The 18,771-nt window shown below is 43.7% G+C and overlaps 1 protein-coding gene across 5 annotated transcripts in view; it reads right to left on the reverse strand.

The window, feature by feature from the left end:
- Positions 1-4,501: 4,501 nt before the first annotated feature.
- The window catches only part of LOC139174007 (beta-1,4-galactosyltransferase 3-like), a 46,062-nt gene continuing 31,792 nt past the window's right edge, over positions 4,502-18,771 (reverse strand). For all 5 annotated transcript variants that reach the window (XM_070764016.1, XM_070764015.1, XM_070764019.1 and 2 more), the window contains exons 3-7: positions 18,530-18,765; positions 15,489-15,676; positions 11,196-11,318; positions 9,490-9,594; positions 4,502-5,045 (exon numbers count right to left, since the gene is read on the reverse strand). In XM_070764016.1, the coding sequence (XP_070620117.1) occupies positions 4,895-5,045; positions 9,490-9,594; positions 11,196-11,318; positions 15,489-15,676; positions 18,530-18,765 (803 nt within the window). In that variant the 3' untranslated portion in view covers positions 4,502-4,894. The remainder of the gene's footprint in view (positions 5,046-9,489; positions 9,595-11,195; positions 11,319-15,488; positions 15,677-18,529; positions 18,766-18,771) is intronic.

Raw genomic sequence — 18,771 nt, forward strand, 5'->3', positions numbered from 1 at the left:
GAGAGTATGAACGGAAATAGTCAATGCTCCTAGTGGGGATGCTAACAGAACTTTGTGAGGAGTTACTTTAAATATGTGTATCATTTCTGACAGTTTTTCAATTTTTTCCCCAATAAATAGACCTTATTTTTATTTGAAATGCCCACAACAACGCAGAGATCTCTGGTGAAGTTACAAGTCGATCTGCAAGTGGTCTTCGACTTACAGCCAGTTGGGACCAGAATTTCTGTTGCTAAGTGATTATTAAGTGAGGCATGCCTGATTTTACTACACCCATTTTTGCCAGGGTGGCGAAAAAATACTGCAGCCATTAAGTGAATTGTGGTCATTAAGCTAATCTGGCTTCCAATATTGATTTTGCTTGTGAAAAGCGGGCTAGAAAGATCTCAAAGGGTGATCACGTGATTCCCGGGACACTACAAGCATTGTAAATGCACACTGGTTGCCAAGTGACTGAATTTTGATCACATGACTGCAGGGATGCTATGGTTGCAAGTGCAAGGACCAATCCAAAGTCCCTTTTTGCAGTGTTGTAACTTTGAATAGTTACTAAATAAATGGTTAAGTCGAGGATTACCTGTACACAGGTGTTGGGAACGATGCATGAAAAGACAGCAGGGCAGGAGTTTTCAACTGGGATGGCTGCCTCATCCTTCCAATTTCAACCTTTACATTAGAATGAGTCTTAATAGTGACATTTGCAGATTACTCATGTTTATTTCTGCCTGCTGCTTGTAAACACCTTGGGAGCGCCATCATTTTGTCCCATGAACAAACAGCGTTTCCACAGGAGCTTCCAGTCTTCTGGACCACATGCTCATTTTATATGCTCAAAACATTTAAAAGCAAAAAAAATAGTCAGGTAGAAGTTGTCTTTTTAAGGAATCATTGGTAACCATTGGTTACTTTCCAATTTCCATCTGCAATAATGATGATAGATACCAGCAGCATGGATATTTGGACTCAATGTTTTGTTAAAGATCAGTACATATTAACACATCTCTACCTTTATTAACCTTTTTTTGAAATTCCATCCTGTAAAGGTCTGATGAGAAATGTGTTTTAGTGTTTTTAATTGAAAAAAGTTGAGGAATTGTTTCTCAACAGTTTAACTGACTTGTCATTTAGGAATCCAAAAAGGGTCTCTATTTTGTAAGGGCATTTAAAACACAAGACAATAGGTGTGTTTACGAAACCCTCTAACCCATAGCAAAGCAAGCCACATTTGGCTCAGTCCACATTTTGGCAATATTCCTCAGATATTTCCCATTTTCCTAGCCACCAAATTACATTTCTTGCACCAGATTATTCCCTCCTGCTCTCAATTTAAGTAATACCGGTTTTGTTTTGTTTTTTGGAAGGAAGTTTTCTTCGTTTTTATTGCTTCCTTGATGAGCTTATTTATCACACTGGTATCCTTTCAAACTTCCCTATTTCCTGACTTTGTTCAGCTTCCTTTTAAGCTGTCTATTCATTAAAAAAAAACTTTCCTTTTTGCAAATAAACATATAAACATCATGGAAGTCACTTAGCAGAGAGTGAACTTGCTCCTGTCATGCTATAAAGCAGTGGTCTCCCACCTTTTGGGGCACCAGGAATCAGTTCCATGGAGAGTTTTTCCGTGGAACGGATGGGGTGTAATTTCATGTGCTGCCTGCATCCCAAGGATGGGGCTTCATTTGTTTTTGTGGCCTCGTTTCTGGCATGCCACGGCCCAGTGCCGTGGGTTGGGGACCCCTGCTATAGCGCTAACAGCCCACTTCTCCAGCCAGGCTCCCTTGCTGCTCCGAGTATGACAGAAAAGGCGTTCCTTTGTCTTCACTCACTCTTACATCAGTACCTGGATGGTATATGGTCCTTGTGGCCTGGCTGATGTATCTTCTGGTTTAGATCCATCTTTGGCCTTCTGAGTAAGTACAAGTTCCTCTTGTCCAAACCGACCAGAGTTTTTGCATAATGGAGAAATGCTTTTTTAAAAATACAATCTATTCATAAAGGTCACTGCTGTGTTCATTGCAAGATGGGGTTGTGGGTTTTTTGGAGGGGAAGGGGAATGTGTAATCTGTTAACAGCAGAAGAAAAAGAGGGAAAAAAATTGAAGGTGGCCTCGAAATGGTAACAGATGGCAGTCTGCAGTGCAAGCTTATTGCCACCCACTCCCTTGGGAAGTGCAGACTGGCCTATTGGCTCATTTTCAAGGGAGACAGAACAAACGGAGTTAACTCAAATGACAAAAGCCAGGAATTGGGTTTAAAAAAAATAGCTGACTACATTTGCAGAGTTAGGAACTGTAGATATCCTGCATGTTTGACCAGACATAGTTAATGGCAGGAATCACCTTGTACAGTGATACCTCATCTTACAAACGCCTTGTGATACAAACTTTTCGAGATACAAACCCGGGGTTTAAGATTTTTTGGCCTCTTCTTACAAACTATTCTCACCTTACAAACCCACTGCCACTGCTGGGATGGCCCACCTCCAGACTTCCGTTGCCAGCGAAGCACCTGTTTTTGTGCTCCTGGGATTCCCCTGAGGCTCCCCTCCATGGGAAACCCCACTTCCGGACTTCCGTGTTTTTGTGATGCTGCAAGGGAATCCAGCAGGGGAATCCCAGCAGCACAAAAACAGGCGCTTCGCTGACAACGGAAGTCCGGACGTGGGGTTTCCCAGCAAGGGGAGCCTCAGTGAAATTGCAGCATCGCAAAAACACAGAGGTCCGGAGGTAGGGTTTTGAGGACTTCGGTGTTTTTGCGATGCTGCGATTTCACTGATGCTCCCTTTGCTGGGAAACCCCAACTCTGGACTTCCGTTGCCAGGGAAGCGCTCATTTTTGCGATGCTGGGATTCCCCTGCTGGGATTCCCCGGCAGCATCACAAAAACACGGAAGTCCGGAGGTGGGGTTTCCCATGGAGGGGAGCCTCAGGGGAATCCCAGCAGTGCAAAAACGGGTGCTTCGGCTGGCAAAAGAGGTGAATTTTGGGCTTGCACGCATTAATCGCTTTTCCATTGATTCCTATAGGAAACATTGTTTCGTCTTACAAACTTTTCACCTTAAGAACCTCGTCCCAGAACCAATTAAGTTTGTAATACAAGGTATCACTGTATTTATGTGTATTCAGAACAGCCAGACTTTTGAAACTTACCATCTGAAAGCCTATAGAGATTTTCTTGTCATCCAGATCATGGTTTTCCCAAAGATGCTTTTTCAAGAGGCAACAAGACTTTTGTTTTTTCCTTTGAAGATGTTTTTGCTTCTCATCCAAAAAGCTTCTTCATTTTTTTCCCCAGGGACAAAGCTGAAGAAGCTTCTTGGATGAGAAGCGAAACGTCTTCAGCAGGGTGGGAGGAAAGTCCAGTGACCTCTTGAAAAAACACCTTTGGGATTACTATCTGAAAGGGGTAAAACCAAACCAGGGTGCGATATGCTGCACAGGTACAGATGAATGAAAAACGAAGGTGTCTTCTGAGCCAGTGTTTGCCAAAAAACCCCCCAACAACCAATAAGCTGAAGCCAGTGAATTTTTTGTCGTGTTCTTCTAGACGAGTATTTCTTAACCTTAGCAGTTTTTAAATGGGTGGACTTCAACTCCCAGAATTCCCCAGCCAGCATGGTCCACATAAAGTTGAGATTGAGAAACAATGATCTAGACCAGGGGTCTCCAACCTTGGCAACTTTAAGACTTGTGGACTTCAACTCCCAGAATTCCCCAGCCAGCATGATCCACATAATGTGGAGATTGAGAAACAATGATCTAGACCAGGGGTCTACAACCTTGTAAGACCTGTGGACTTCAACTCTCAGAATTCCCCAGCCAACATGATCCACATAATGTGGAAATTGAGAAACAATGATCTAGACCAGGGGTCTCCAACCTTGGCAACTTTAAGACTTGTGGACTTCAACTCCCAGAATTCCCCAGCCAGCATGATCCACATAATGTGGAGATTGAGAAACAATGATCTAGACCAGGGGCCTCCAACCTTGGGAACTTTAAGACTTGTGGACTTCAACTCCCAGAATTCTGGGAGTTGAAATCCATGTCTTAAAGGTGCCAAGGTTGGCGACCCCTGTTCTAAGATCAACAGCTTCCAGTTATTTACAAATTAACATAAAATTTATGCATCCTCTATCACAAATTCCTATTGCTTTTAAGAGTCTTCAACAAAAGCTGAGAATGGAGACATTTAAGTCTTAAAGTTCCCAAGGTTGAAGACCCCTGGTCTAGACCCTACTGAAAGTATACAAGCCAGCCTAGTGTTCCTCTTGCACGACTTGGTGCTCACTTCGGCAGAAACTACCCCGATGTTAATGTGTCGACTTGTAGTCGGTTCCACCAAAAACCACTAGTTCTGGCTCTCGTCCACTGCCTCTCGCTTTCTAGCCCAGTTTCTCCCCTGGCAAAGAGTACCACTCCTTCAGGAGATCCGATTCCCAATCGTTTCCTTCTTAGAACCAGACTTTAAGGAGGGGAAATAATCTGCCACTTGGCCATTACGTTTAAAATAAATGGAACTTTAATAAGAAAAAAGCCAACCCTGGCACAACAAAATTCGGATTGCTTAAGGGAGCCCCGCGTGACTTCCGTGTCTCTCCTCCAGTCAAGGTTCAAAAGGCATCCCAGGAAAGGTCAGAACCCACCTCAATCCCCAGGGTTAAAAAGGCCCAAACCTGGAGTAAAGGGTGGGTGGGGCGGGCTGTGTAAAATCCTCATTTGGTCACTGCAATGCTGTTGCTCACAGCGCCCTGGCTGGACTCTTGCAGTCAGAATATGATACAGCCCACCCCCCGACTCTGGGCAAGATATTCCTCGCTGGAATCTTTGGTTTCGTCCATCCAGAAGCAGTGGCAGGGTGGGGCTCCTGTCCCCGTGCCGCTCTGTCGGATATGCATCATGTGGTGTGCTGCATGCCCTTCTCAGTCCCAATGAACACAGTGATGTTGGTATAGAGAGGGTGGCGCTCCCTGGAGAGCAGCTGATACTCAAGGGTGTTCATGCCGTCTTGTTTCCAGGTCCTCCTCGTCTTGGCCAGCAAGTTAAATCTGCAGGAGACATTGGGAAGAATGGATGCCTTAGCTCAGAAGGTCTTCAAACTTGGCAACTGCATTGGCTGCCGATTGGTTTCCGGACACAATTCAAAGTGTTGGTGATGACCCGTAAAGCCCTACATGGCATCGGACCAGATTACTTACAGGACCACCTTCTGCCGCACAAATCCCAGCAGATGATTAGGTCCCACAGAGTTTGTTTGTTTGTTTGTTTATTCAATTTTTATGCCGCCCTTCTCCTTAGACTCAGGGCGGCTCACAACATCTTAGCAACAGCACTTTTTAACAGAGCCAGCCTATTGCCCCCACAATCTGGGTCCTCATTTTACCCACCTCGGAAGGATGGAAGGCTGAGTCAACCTTGAGCCGGTGATGAGATTTGAACTGCTGACCTACAGATCTGCAGTCAGCTTCAGTGGCCTTCCGTACAGCACTCTACCTCCTGCACCACCCTGATTCAAGTTGGCCTTCTCCAGGTCCCGTGGACCAGACAAGGTTGTCTGGTGGAGCCTAGGGAAAGAGCCTTCTCTGTGGGGGGCCCGGCACTCTGGAATCAGCTCCCCCCGGAGAGTCGCACTGCCCCCATCCTCCTCGCCTTTCGCAAGAGTCTTAAGACTCACTTGTCACCAGGCATGGGGCAGCTGGATCATGCCCCCTCAACTATTAAATGTGATGTGTGGTTGTGACTGAGTTGATTGACTGTTTTTAACATAGTGGGATCTTAGCTTCGGAGAGGGGCGGCATACAAATCTAATTAATAATAATAATAATAATAATAATAATAATAATTATTATTATTATTATTATTATTATTATTATTATTATTAGTTTTAATTAATTAGATTTGTATACACATTGTTTTTGTATTGTACCTGAGCTGCCCCGAGTCTTTGGAGAAGGGTGGCATACAAGTCAAATAATGATAATGATAATAATAACAACAACAACAACAACAACAACTTTTGAGACTTGTGGACTTCAGCCCCCAGAATTATCCAGCCAGCTATGCTTAAACAGTTGGCAAATTTGGGGGAACCTGCCTTAGCTTCTCTAGCTACTCTCTCCTCTTCCCTCTCCAAGACGACTGCACAACCAATTGACATAAGTCTCCTGCTTTGAGCAGGGGGTGGGATTAGAAGATCTCCATGGTCCCTACTGGCCCTATGGTTCTATGACTTCTAAGACAAGGGTCTCCAACCTCGGCAATTTTTAAGACTTGTGGACATGGGGTGAGGTATCATCAATATGCCGATGATACCCAGCTTTACATCTCCACCCCATGCCCAGTCAACGAAGCGGTGGAAGTGATGTGCCGGTGCCTGGAGGCTGTTGGGGCCTGGATGGGTGTCAACAGACTCAAACTCAACCCGGATAAGACGGAGTGGCTGTGGGTTCTGCCTCCCAAAGACAATCCCATCTGTCCGTCCATTACCCTGGGGGGGGGAATCATTGCCCCCCTCAGAGAGGGTCCGCAACTTGGGCGTCCTCCTCGATCCACAGCTCACATTAGAAAACCATCTCTCAGCTGTGGCGAGGGGGGCGTTTGCCCAGGTTCGCCTGGTGCACCAGTTGCGGCCCTATCTGGACCGGGACTCATTGCTCACAGTCACTCATGCCCTCATCACCTCGAGGTTCGACTACTGTAATGCTCTCTACATGGGGCTACCTCTGAAAAGTGTTCGGAAACTTCAGATCGTGCAGAATGCAGCTGCGAGAGCAGTCATGGGCTTACCTAGGTATGCCCATGTTTCACCATCACTCCGCAGTCTGCATTGGCTGCCGATCAGTTTCCGGTCACAATTCAAAGTGTTGGTTATGACCTTTAAAGCCCTTCATGGCATTGGACCAGAATATCTCCGAGACCGCCTCCTGCCGCACGAATCCCAGCGACCGATTAGGTCCCACAGAGTGGGCCTTCTCCGGGTCCCATCAACTAAACAATGCCGGTTGGCGGGCCCCAGGGGAAGAGCCTTCTGTGTGGCGGCACCGGCCCTCTGGAACCAACTCCCCCCGGAGATTAGAACTGCCCCTACTCTTCCTGCCTTCCGTAAACTCCTTAAAACCCACCTTTGCCGTCAGGCATGGGGGAACTGAAACATCTCCCCCTGGGCATGTTAATTTATATATGGTATGCTTGTGTGTATGTCTGTTAGTATATGGGGTCTTTCTTAAATCTTTAAATATTTTAAATTGTCAGATTATTTATGATTTGTTTCCACGTGTTGTGAGCCGCCCCGAGTCTTCGGAGAGGGGCGGCATACAAATCTAAGTAATAAATAAATAATAAATAAAATAAATAATCAACTCCCAGAATTCTGGGAGTTGAAATCCATAAGTCTTAAAGTTGCCAAGGTTGGAGAGCCCTGTTCTAAGATCAACAGCTTCCCGTTATTTACAAATTAACAGAAACTTTATGCATCCTCTATCACAAATTCCCAATGCTATTAAGAGTCTTCAACAAAAGCTGAGAACGGAGACATTTATTTTAAGCAATAAATCTGGAAACCACTCGTATTAGTACTCCCCCCTCCCCCTCCCAAAAAAGACAACTGTTGGGGATATGAAAAACGATCACAGCTGAAGTTCAGGAACAAATAAGGAAAGAAGTGAGGTATAGAAGGAGAATCAGTACCGATGGTCCTTGTTAAGTGTCCATAATTGGGACTGGCAACTCAGTCATTGTGGTCACTTTTTATCTTCATAGAAACATAGAAACATAGAAGTCTGATGGCAGAAAAAGACCTCCTGGTCCATCTAGTCTGCCCTTATACTATTTCCTGTATTTTATCTTACAATGGATCTATGTTTATCCCAGGCATATTTAAATTCAGTTACTGTGGATTTATCTACCACGTCTGCTGGAAGTTTGTTCCAAGGATCTACTACTCTTTCAGTAAAATAATATTTTCTCATGTTGCTTTTGATCTTTCCCCCAACTAACTTCAGATTGTGTCCCCTTGTTCTTGTGTTCACTTTCCTATTAAAAACACTTCCCTCCTGGACCTTATTTAACCCTTTAACATATTTAAATGTTTCGATCATGTCCCCCCTTTTCCTTCTGTCCTGCAGACTATACAGATTGAGTTCATGAAGTCTTTCCTGATACGTTTTATGCTTAAGACCTTCCACCATTCTTGTAACCCGTCTTTGGACCCGTTCAATTTTGTCAATATCTTTTTGTAGGTGAGGTCTCCAGAACTGAACACAGTATTCCAAATGGGGTCTCACCAGCATTCTATATAGCGGGATCACAATCTCCCTCTTCCTGCTTGTTATACCTCTAGCTATGCAGCCAAGCATCCTACTCGCTTTCCCTATCGCCTGACTGCACTGTTCACCCATTTTGAGACTGTCAGAAATCACTACTCCTTCAGCTTTGCTTTATTTTTTTGGAACCATAAAGGTAGTAAATGTGAAGATTAGCTATAAAGTTAGCATTTTCTTACCATTATAACTGTATTATCACTGAGCTGTGGAGGCACAATATTTAGAATGCAGTATTGCAGGCTAACTCTGCCAACTGCCAGCAGTTCGAGCCTGGCCAGCTCAAGACTAACTCAACCTTTCCAAGGATGGTAAAATGAAGTTCCAAATTTGTTGGGGACAATAGGCTGATTACCAACTGCCCAGAGAGTGTTGTAAAACACTGTGGAGGGGGATTAAACAAGAGCTACATGTACTGATAAAGACAAAGAACTGAAGAGGGAAAGTAACTTGCGTGAAACAACAAAGCAGACCTATAAATAGAAGGGATCAGGCCATATCGCAAAGGAAGCAGGAAGATGACTATAGGGTTACTGCTTTTAGAACATGACAGATGATTACTACTAATTATGGTTCCTATTACTATAGACAAGACAAAAAGAAGGCCAAAGTTTTACTTTCAATTAAATTTACATTTGCTGTTCTAATGGCTATAGGTTTCTAGTCCATATTATTTTGCACCAGAAAAGCATTCTGGCAAGATCTTCTCTGCAAGCAATATATTAACAATTTTAGTCAAGGGAGACCAAAAAAAAAATAAAAGTAGAGTCTAAATGCACTCTACTTTCCTGTCCTTCCATTTTTCTGCAGATCTCTTTATGGTGTCAGTTTATCCTTATATGATACTTCCATTCTTGACAAGCTGACAACTTTCCATCAGAGTTCGAACTTGAGAATAAATGAGCAACTGAATGTTCGGCGCTACCTGACTAGGTCACCTGACTGCTACATCTACACAACAAAATTGTTCTCTGAAAGTTATTAACTGTGGTACCTATAGTGGGTCTATATGCAGGCCCAGAAAGTTCTGCAAAGGCCATAGCTATTATCAACAGAAAAATGACAGAATAACAGAAAAAGGAGAGGAGGAATGGTATGGAACAGGCAAACTGCACTCCAGGGCGGGAGCAGGTCCCGTCTACAAATTCTCCTCCAAGTATTTCTTTCTGCTCACCTCTTGGGATTCTGTTCATTCCCCTTGTCGTGTCCATGTTTGATCATGCGGTAACGGCCATACTGAATGGACGGGCGAGAGATCACCATTCCACTTAGGGCAACCCTGCAGGAGAGGGAGGATAAACATTAGCAGAAGCTAGCAAGGGATTGCATGGCTGCTTCTAGAATCAAGGATATTTATTATTTATTTTATTTATTAGATTTGTATGCCGCCCCTCTCTGAAGACTCGGGGCGGCTCACAACAGTAATAAAAACAATATAGCAGTGGAACAAATCTAATATTAAAAACATATAAAACCCTATCATTATTTAAAAAAACCAAACAGCACATTCATATCAAACATAAAACAAAGTATAAAAAAGCCTGGGGAAAAGGTGTCTCAACTTCCCCATGCCTGGCGGTATAAGTGAGTCTTGAGTAGTTTACAAAAGACAGGAAGGGTGGGGGCAGTTCTAATCTCTGGGGGGAGTTGGTTCCAGAGGGCCGGGGCCGCCACAGAGAAGGCTCTTCCCCTGGGGCCCACCAAACGACATTGTTTAGTCGATGGGACCCGGAGAAGGCCAACTCTGTGAGACCTTATCGGTCGCTGAAATTCATGCGGTAGCAGGCGGTTCCGGAGGTACTCTGGTCCAATGCCATGTAGGGCTTTAAAGGTCATGACCAACACTTTGAATTGTGACCGGAAACTGATCGGCAGCCAATGCAAGCCGATATACTCAGGGATTGCCCCACTACTACACTCCAATTGGAAACTGGCTTTTAAATCTGCATCGGAAGAATGGGAGCAAACAGACAAAACATTCCCTGCCTCAATTGCCTATGTAAAGGAATCTCATGGGAAAGTAGGAATACATCTCTTATAATTTTTCACTGACTTCTTAATACAGACTATTAATGAATAGTTGGGAATTGAGCCATGGTGGCGCAGTAGTTAGAGTGCGGTACTGCAGGCTACTTCTGCTGACTGCCGGCTGACTGCAATTTGGCAGTTCGAATCTCAGCAGACTCAAAGTTGACTCAGCCTTCCATCCTTCCTGAGGTGGGTAAAATGAGGACCCAGGTTGTTGGGGGCAATAGGCTAACTCTGTAAAACTGCTTAGAGAGGGAATTTACAGTAAAGCACTATAAAGCAGTACAGTGGTACCTCTACTTAAGAACGCCTCTAAAGAACTTTTCTAGCTAAGAACCGGGTGTTCAAGATTGTTTTGCCTGTTAAGAACCATTTTCTACTTAAGAACCCGAGCCTGGAAAAATTTCCCAGGAAATTTGAGAGCGGCACGAAGGCCCGGCCAGTTTCCTGCCATTCCCTCTGGGTTTCTCTCTCCGGTGCAGTGTATGGGAGGCAGCCTCACGCCGGGTGTATGGGAGGCGCATGCTCCTCTTTGCTGCCTCAGTCCATCACCTTCTTCTTTCGGCAGAGACTGTCCTCCTCCTCTTCTTCCTCCTCCTCCTCCCACCCAAATTCCAAGCTTTTATTTCTTTCCTAATGGTTTTATATGCATTATTTGCTTTTACATTGATTCCTATGGGAAAAATTGCTTCTACTTACAAACTTTTCTACTTAAGAACCTGGTCACCGAATGAATTAAGTTCTTAAGTAGACGTACCACTGTATATAAGTCTAAGTGGTATTGCTATTGAGCTTCCTTGGACTAACTACTTCCAGCCTAGATTGCGACAGACCTGTCAATAAAAGTCATACCTGACGGCGATGTCATCATCTTCACCACCCCAGCCCCAGTAGTTGTTAGGAAATCCATTTATCTTCATATATTGCTCTGGACTAAGTGCCGAAACCCCTCCAAAATAGGTCTTGTAGGGAAGCCTGTCGGAAGAACGATGAAGGAGAACATTTGCTTACAAGAGGCAGCATACATGCAACAAGGAGTGGGGTGGCGCAGCAGGTAGAGTGCTGTACTGCAGGCCACTGAAGCTGACTTGTAGATCTGAAGGTCAGCGGTTCAAATCTCATCACCGGCTCAAGGTTGACTCAGCCTTCCATCCTTCCGAAGTGGGAAAAATGAGGACCCGGATTGTGGGGGCAATAGGCTGGCTCTGTTAAAAAAGTGCTATTGCTAACATGTTGTAAGCCGCCCTGAGTCTAAGGAGAAGGGCGGCATAAAAATCGAATAAATAAAATAAATAAAATAAATAAAATAAATAAAATAAATAAAATAAATAAAATAAATAAAATAAATAAAATAAATAAAATAAATAAAATAAATAAAATAAATAAATAAAATAAATAAAATAAATGAAATAAATGAAATAAATGAAATAAATGAAATAAATGAAATAAATGAAATAAATAAATAAATAAATAAATAAATAAATAAATAAATAAATAAATAAGGAGGATCTTTGTGAAGTCTTAAACTGGTGCAGGACCCTGTGAGCTGACATTCCTGCCCCATCTCATCATTTTGTTAGCGAGAAGGTTTGTTGAGAGTTAGTTCCCACCAAACGGATAGAAGGGAAAGGCCTTGCGTTTGTACCACTGGGGCTTTCAAGACAGTCTCATCGAACGCCACCAATCCTAGGCAGCACCTGACTGTCCCCCGTTTGGAGACGGATCATAAGATGGATAAGCTGATACTCATATTCCAGTATAACTAAAAAAAATCCCTCTTCTACTGTTTGTTTGTTTGATTGATTGATTTTTAAAAAAAAATTCTTTATTGTTTTCAAAAATATTTCTTACATGTTTTAAGTTTTACAGATCTTATTCCATCTCTATAACCTTTTGTATATATCTTCCATTTCTCTATATCAGTGTTTCCCAACCTTGGCAACTTGAAGATATTTGGACTTCAACTCCCAGAATTCCCCAGCCAGCGGATGCTGGCTGGGGAATTCTGGGAGTTGAAGTCCAGATATCTTCAAGTTGCCAAGGTTGGGAAACACTGCTCTATATCACCTTTAATAGTATACATTCAATTATATGTATCATTGGTATAATACATATTAATCAATTAGATATATCATTGGTATAATACATACTTAAAATAACAGGAAAGAGGGAAAACGTTTATTCTTCGTTTCTATTGACATTCATAAGGTATTTACTACTTTTTCTATATATACTGTTACTTTGTATTGTAATGTTTTTAGTTTTTCTTTTGAATCCATTCATGCCATTTGTACCATGATCGTTTTGATTCTTTGATTTTAGTTCCCTTAATTGAATTGAATTGATTGATTGATTTCTAGGCCACCCTTCTTCTCCTGAGACTCAAGGCGGCGTACAACATATTAATACATAACAATGAAAGAAATCAAAATTAAATAAAACAACACTATAAGACAGTGATGGCGAACCTTTTTTCCCTAGGGTGCTGAAATAGTGTGCACTTGTGCTATCGCACAGGCACGAGTGCCCACACCCATAATTCAATGCCTGGGGAGGGTGAAAACAGCTTCCCCTGCCCCCTAGAGCCCCCCTGGAGGCCAGAAACAGCCTGTTTCCCAACTTCTGGTGGGCCCAGGAGGCTCGTGTTTGGCCCTCCCTAGGCTCCAAAGACTTCCCTGGAGCTGGGGGAGAATAAAAACGCCTTCTCCATCTCCCTGGAGGCTTTCCGGAAGCCAAAAATGCACACCCAGAGCCTCTGTATGAACTAAAAATTAGTTGGCTGGCACACACATGCACGTTGGAGCTGAGCTAGGGCAACGGCTCTTGTGCCAGCAGATATGGCTCCGCGTGCCACCTGTGGCACCCGTGCCATAGGTTTGCCATCACTGCTATAAGACATCACTATAAAAAAACCCTTAACTTTGAATTGAAAGCACCTGCTTTTCCTCTCTGCTAGCCAGATAAGCCAATATAGGTATTGTGGTTGGCTCTGGCCCAGCTCCTGCCCCAGGGGATGGGGAGGTGGATGCAGGGGAAAATTCAACAAGTCACAGGCCTGTGTTATTGCCGACAGAATCAGTTCAGCGTTTAGTTTCCTCGGATGAAGAAGGTGGGAGTGACTTGGCAGAGGAGGGCTTGGCACACAGCCCAGGCAGTCACTCTCCCTTATCTTCTGTTGATTCAGATGATGACATTTTGGACCTATGCAAGCGCAGAATTATGAGTAGAAGAGACCAAATAAGAACATATTACAGGAAATAAGGGAGGCCACCTGTGTTTGGGTGGGGCTCCAGTAATTAGGGCTGCTGCTATAAATAGCAGCATGTGGGTTTGGCTGTTGTGGAAGAATATCTGATCGGAGTTCGTCAGGAATCTTGTGTTGCTGGACTTTGTTGCTTTTTCACGCCTTTGAAACCAAAGCAGAGCAACGTGTGTGTGTGTGTGTGTGTGTGTCTCACTTCGTTGGAAGAAGAAGGGGTGTGAAGTTTCTTCACAGCTGCTAGCTAAGTACTTAATGACTGCTTAAGGGAAATTGGACAGACTACCCGGTTGTTTTGGGAAGAGTGCTCTTTGCAATACAAAAAGCGTGCTTTGTTTATTTTGAATTTTGTGATAAAGAACATTGTTTTGAATTTTCAAACGTGTGTGTGTCTGAAATTTGTACCCTTGAATTTTCGGGAGGCTCCTACCAGAGAGCCCGGCAGAACAATAGTCAATAAGATTTGTGACATTGTTTTTAAATACCTTTCCTCTAGAGTCCAAGGCTATACTGATGGCTCCTATGCCACCTATTTAATAATCTTGAAACTCTGGCTTTTTCAAAATATGGTAGCACAGGCAGTTATGAGAGCTCCTTGGGGTACATGTTATACCCCTGGCTCTTCAAGCTGCAATGGTTGCCGGCATTTTTGGGGGGTGCAAATGAAGGAGTTGGTGATCATTTCTGAGACTGTCTCACCCTTATTAGATCTAGCAGAAGAGGCACTTTACAGATCCAGCGGCTAAGGAATGTGATCTGGCAGGACCAGCAGTGGAGCCTTTTTTGTTGTAGCACCTGGCCTATGGAACATGCTCCTTGTAGAGATCAGCTTGACCCTGACTCTATTGGTGTTTTGGCACAGTCCCGAGTTCAAGGCTGTATTCCTGGATTTGGGGCCTGGATTGTCAATAGTCCATTTTCATGGGAAGTCCTATAAAGCAGGAGTCTCCAAACTTAGCAACTATAAGACTTGTGGACTTCAACTTCCTGGCTGAAGAATTCTGGGAGTTAAAGTCCACAAGTCTTACAGTTGCCAAGTTTGAAGACATCTGATATAAAGTAAAAAGAATCAAGAAAAGGAAATAAGCTGGGTAGCAATAGCTGCCAGCAGGGTACATTTTATGGTTGAGCAAGGACTTAAACCCAGGGTTTCTTGGCCTTAGTCACTCAAATTGCACCCTATTTCCACAATGGAAACCGAAATAAATAAATAAATAGAAAAAGAGAAAGAAAAGAAATGGAATGGAATAAGCTGGGGAAACAATGACTTCCAGCCAATAAGCTCTATGGCTGAGGAAGGATTTAAGCCCATTGAAGGGTTTAAATCATTCAAATTACATCTTATTTCTAGATGGAAAGTGGAAAGAAAGCTCCATTTATGAATACAAATCTGTTTCCCCAAAAAGCATTAGAACAAGGGAAGCAGCTGTGTACAGTGATACCTCGTCTTATAAACCCCTCGTCATACAAACTTTTTGAGATACAAACCCGGGGTTTAAGATTTTTTTGCCTCTTCTATTATTCTGAACTATTTTCACCTTACAAACCCAAGCCGCCGCCACTGGGATGCCCCACCTCCGGACTTCTGTTGCCAGCGAAGGGCCTGTTTTTGCACTGCTGGGATTCCCCTGCAGCATCACAAAAACACGCAAGTCCGGAGGTGGGGTTTCCCATGGAGGGGAGCCTCAGGGCGCTTCGGCTGGCAAAAGGGGTGAGTTTTGGGCTTGCACGCATTAATCGCTTTTCCATTGATTCCTATGGGAAACATTGTTTCGCCTTACAAACTTTTCACCTTACAAACCTCGTCCCGGAACCAATTCAGTTCCTAAGACGAGGTATCACTGTATTTAGGAAAGAAACATCACTAGCCTTAAGCTCAAGCTTACTTGTAGCCAAACTTGTCCATGGCAACAGCCACATGTTTCGGAAATTGATCACACGTATAAATATTCCGATCATCCTCCGGAATGAGGTCCACATCGTGGAAGAATACGCAGTCCCAATCCTCGTCTTTCATAGCTTCCTTGAAGCCCACATTCAAAAGCTTGGCCCGATTAAAAGTGTAACTTTCCGTCTGGGAAAAAGAGGGTAACAAAATGATTGACATTTATCCATCAGCCACATTTCCACTAGAACCGGCTGTTTTCGACCGATTTCACGCTTACGGCATTCCACTTCACAGCCTGACTCGGTTGTCTGCAGCCCAGATTACACAATCCATCTCTCCTCTCTTCAAGGTAACTAGCAGAGGTGATGCCTTGGTACCCAACTGCTTTGAATTTGGTACTCAACACATTTCAATGTGAAAGCTTTGTCCCGGTACTCATTATTTGTTTAGTACTCAACACCACAAGCTAGAACTCACCACTGTCAATTGCCTTGTGACTCACTGTATGGGGAAAAATTGTTTGGCCCTCATCATTTTGTGTACTCATTGTGCCTCCCGGAACCAATTAACATTGAGTACCAAGGGACCACTGTACCAGATACTGGTCACACCTTTATTTTCAGTTCCTAGTCCCAATTCTCTTCTATTTAAAATTTGGATGTACAGTGTTCCCTCGATTTTCGTGGGTTCAAACTTCGCGAATAGCCTATACCACGGTTTTTCAAAAAGTATTAATTGAAAAATACTTCGTGAGTTTTTTTCTATACCATGTTTTTTCCTGCCCGATGACATCATATGTCATCACCAAACTAATAATTTTTGCAAATAAATAACAAAAAAAATAATTATTGTTAATAAATAATTATGTTTATAAATATCAGGATCACTAAGTGTCCTATTCAATGGTGAGTGCCAGTAATAATGGTGAGTAAATGGTTGTTAAGGGAATGGGAAATGGTAATTTAGGGTTTTAAAGTGTTAAGGGAAGGCTTGTGATATTGTCCACAGCCAAAAATGGTGTATTTACTTCCGCATCTCTACTTTGCGGAAATTCAACTTTCGCAGGCGGTCTTTGAACGCATCCCCCATGGAAATCGAGGGAACACTGTATAATCTTCATTTTGATTCCTGGTTTTCTTTGGAGCCTTTGCTCAATTCTAGTTTCTTGAACAACTAAATTATTAAACATTCTGCAGAGCAGAAAAGCATCACTTCCTTTGGGAGTTAGAGGGGTAACTCCTGTAATCTTCTGCTATTACTTCTCATTGCGGTCTAATTTTATACAAGCAGCTTCCTGTGAATGTTTGTATCCAACTGTCAAGTCCTTCAAGGCTGAAAACTCATGAAACAGTTGGATTTCTAGAACAGCCTTTGTGGCTAATAGAGTGGAAAGCTGATTTTTCAGATCCACTTATACCTAGCGCTGTGTTTCTCAATGTTGGCAGCTTTAAGGTGTATGGATTTCAACTCCCAGAATTGCCCGGTTAACATTTTAAGGTGCCGAAGTTGACCTATACCAACACTGACCTAACAAAATTAAAGCTGAGTTACTAATCTCCTTTTCACCCGCTCTGCCCAGCAGTAAGGAATCTTACAGCAGCGGTGGCTCAGTGGTTAGAATGCAGTACTGCAGACTATTTTTGCTGATTGCCGGCTGCCTGCAGTTCAGCAGTTCGATCCTGACTGGCTCAAGGTTGACTCAGCCTTCCATCCTTCTGAAGTTGATAAAATGAGGACCCAGATTGTTGGGGATAATAAGCTGACTCTGCAAACCGCTTAGAGAGCGCTATGAAGCGGTATATAAGTTTAAGTGCTATTGCTGTTCTTGGTAATAGTCCTCCTCCCTCCTCCATATTGTTTTGGTTAGCTCTGGCCCAGCTCCTGCCCCAAGGACTGTGGATGTGGGGGAGACATCCACATGCTGCAGGCCTGTTTTGCCCCCGGTGGAATCTGCTGATGAAGGCTCCTCTGACCAAGAAGACATGAGTGACAGGGAGGAGGAGAGTGGGGCAGACAGCTCAGAAGGAGATCAATTCTCTAGCTCCTCCTTGGATTCAGAACAAGAGTTAATGATACAGCCACGCATGCGGAGAGCGATGCATAGGCAACAACAACTGAGAGATTATTATCAAAGAAAATGAGGCCACCTGTGGTTGGGTGGGGCTGTGGTCATTAGTGAGGCTGCTATAAATAGCAGCCTGTGGGTTTGGCCATTGTGGAGGATTATCTGATCATTGTGTTTCGTGACTGCTTTACTGACTTTGACCTTTTGTGTGCTGATTTTTCCCCGCTTTGAAACTAAACCAGAGCAAAGTGTGTTTCACTTTGTGAAAGAAGAAGGACTGTGAATTGCCTCACAGCTGCAAGCTAAGTGTCACAGAACTGATAAGGGACTTGTACAAATTACCAGTTTGTTTGGAGACAAGTGCTCTTTGCTATACAAAAAGAGGGCTTAGTTTAAGTGACTTTTCATTATAAAGGACATTGCTTTGAATTTTCAAACGTGTGTGTGTCTGAAATTTGTACCTGTGAATTTTTGGGAGGAGTCTACCAGAGAGCCCGACAGAACACATATTACCAGGTGGGAATGTTCTGGTGGACATGCACAGAATTCTGGACCACAGGTATAGCCCATACATTGAACTCAGCGGTGACATCCAATTTTTTTTTTTTTACTACCGGTTCTGTGGGCATGGCTTGGTGGGCATGGTGTGGTTTGGTGGATGTGTCAGGGGAAGGATCCTGCAAAATCTCCATTCCCACCTGACTCTGGGGCTAGCCAAAGATGACATGTGCTGGTTCTCCGAACTACTTAAAATTTCCACTACTGGTTCTTCAGAACCTGGTGGGTTTCACCCCTGATTGAACTGGAGACTCCGACTGCTTCCACAAGGGGAAAAACAGTGAGGACTCTGTCTATTGCATCCCTGCTCTCCGCTTCCTTGCTTTCATCCCAAACTCTTGTTTCCTTTCAAGAACTGTGCTGACGACTGTAGGAGAGTTTGTCCCCAGCTTCTGGAACTAAACCAATTGCCATACCTGATGGATGATATAGATGCCATAACTGAGCTGCTGTCGTTGCAGGAAAGGGTGCAAATAATACAGCAAATACTTGAGGTGTTGCTCCCGATTACGGTGGGGGATGATGACAGCTGTTTTGTGAGTGGCGTCACAGTCGGGGGGACGGTAACGTCCCCCTTTGGTCACGTAGGGATTCTTCCGCAGGACTTCTTCAAAGGTCAATCCGAAGGGCAGCGTCACTCGAATGGGCCCTCCTGCAC

Source organism: Erythrolamprus reginae, chromosome 11 (genome assembly GCF_031021105.1).
Source record: "Erythrolamprus reginae isolate rEryReg1 chromosome 11, rEryReg1.hap1, whole genome shotgun sequence".
NCBI lineage: Eukaryota > Metazoa > Chordata > Lepidosauria > Squamata > Dipsadidae > Erythrolamprus > Erythrolamprus reginae.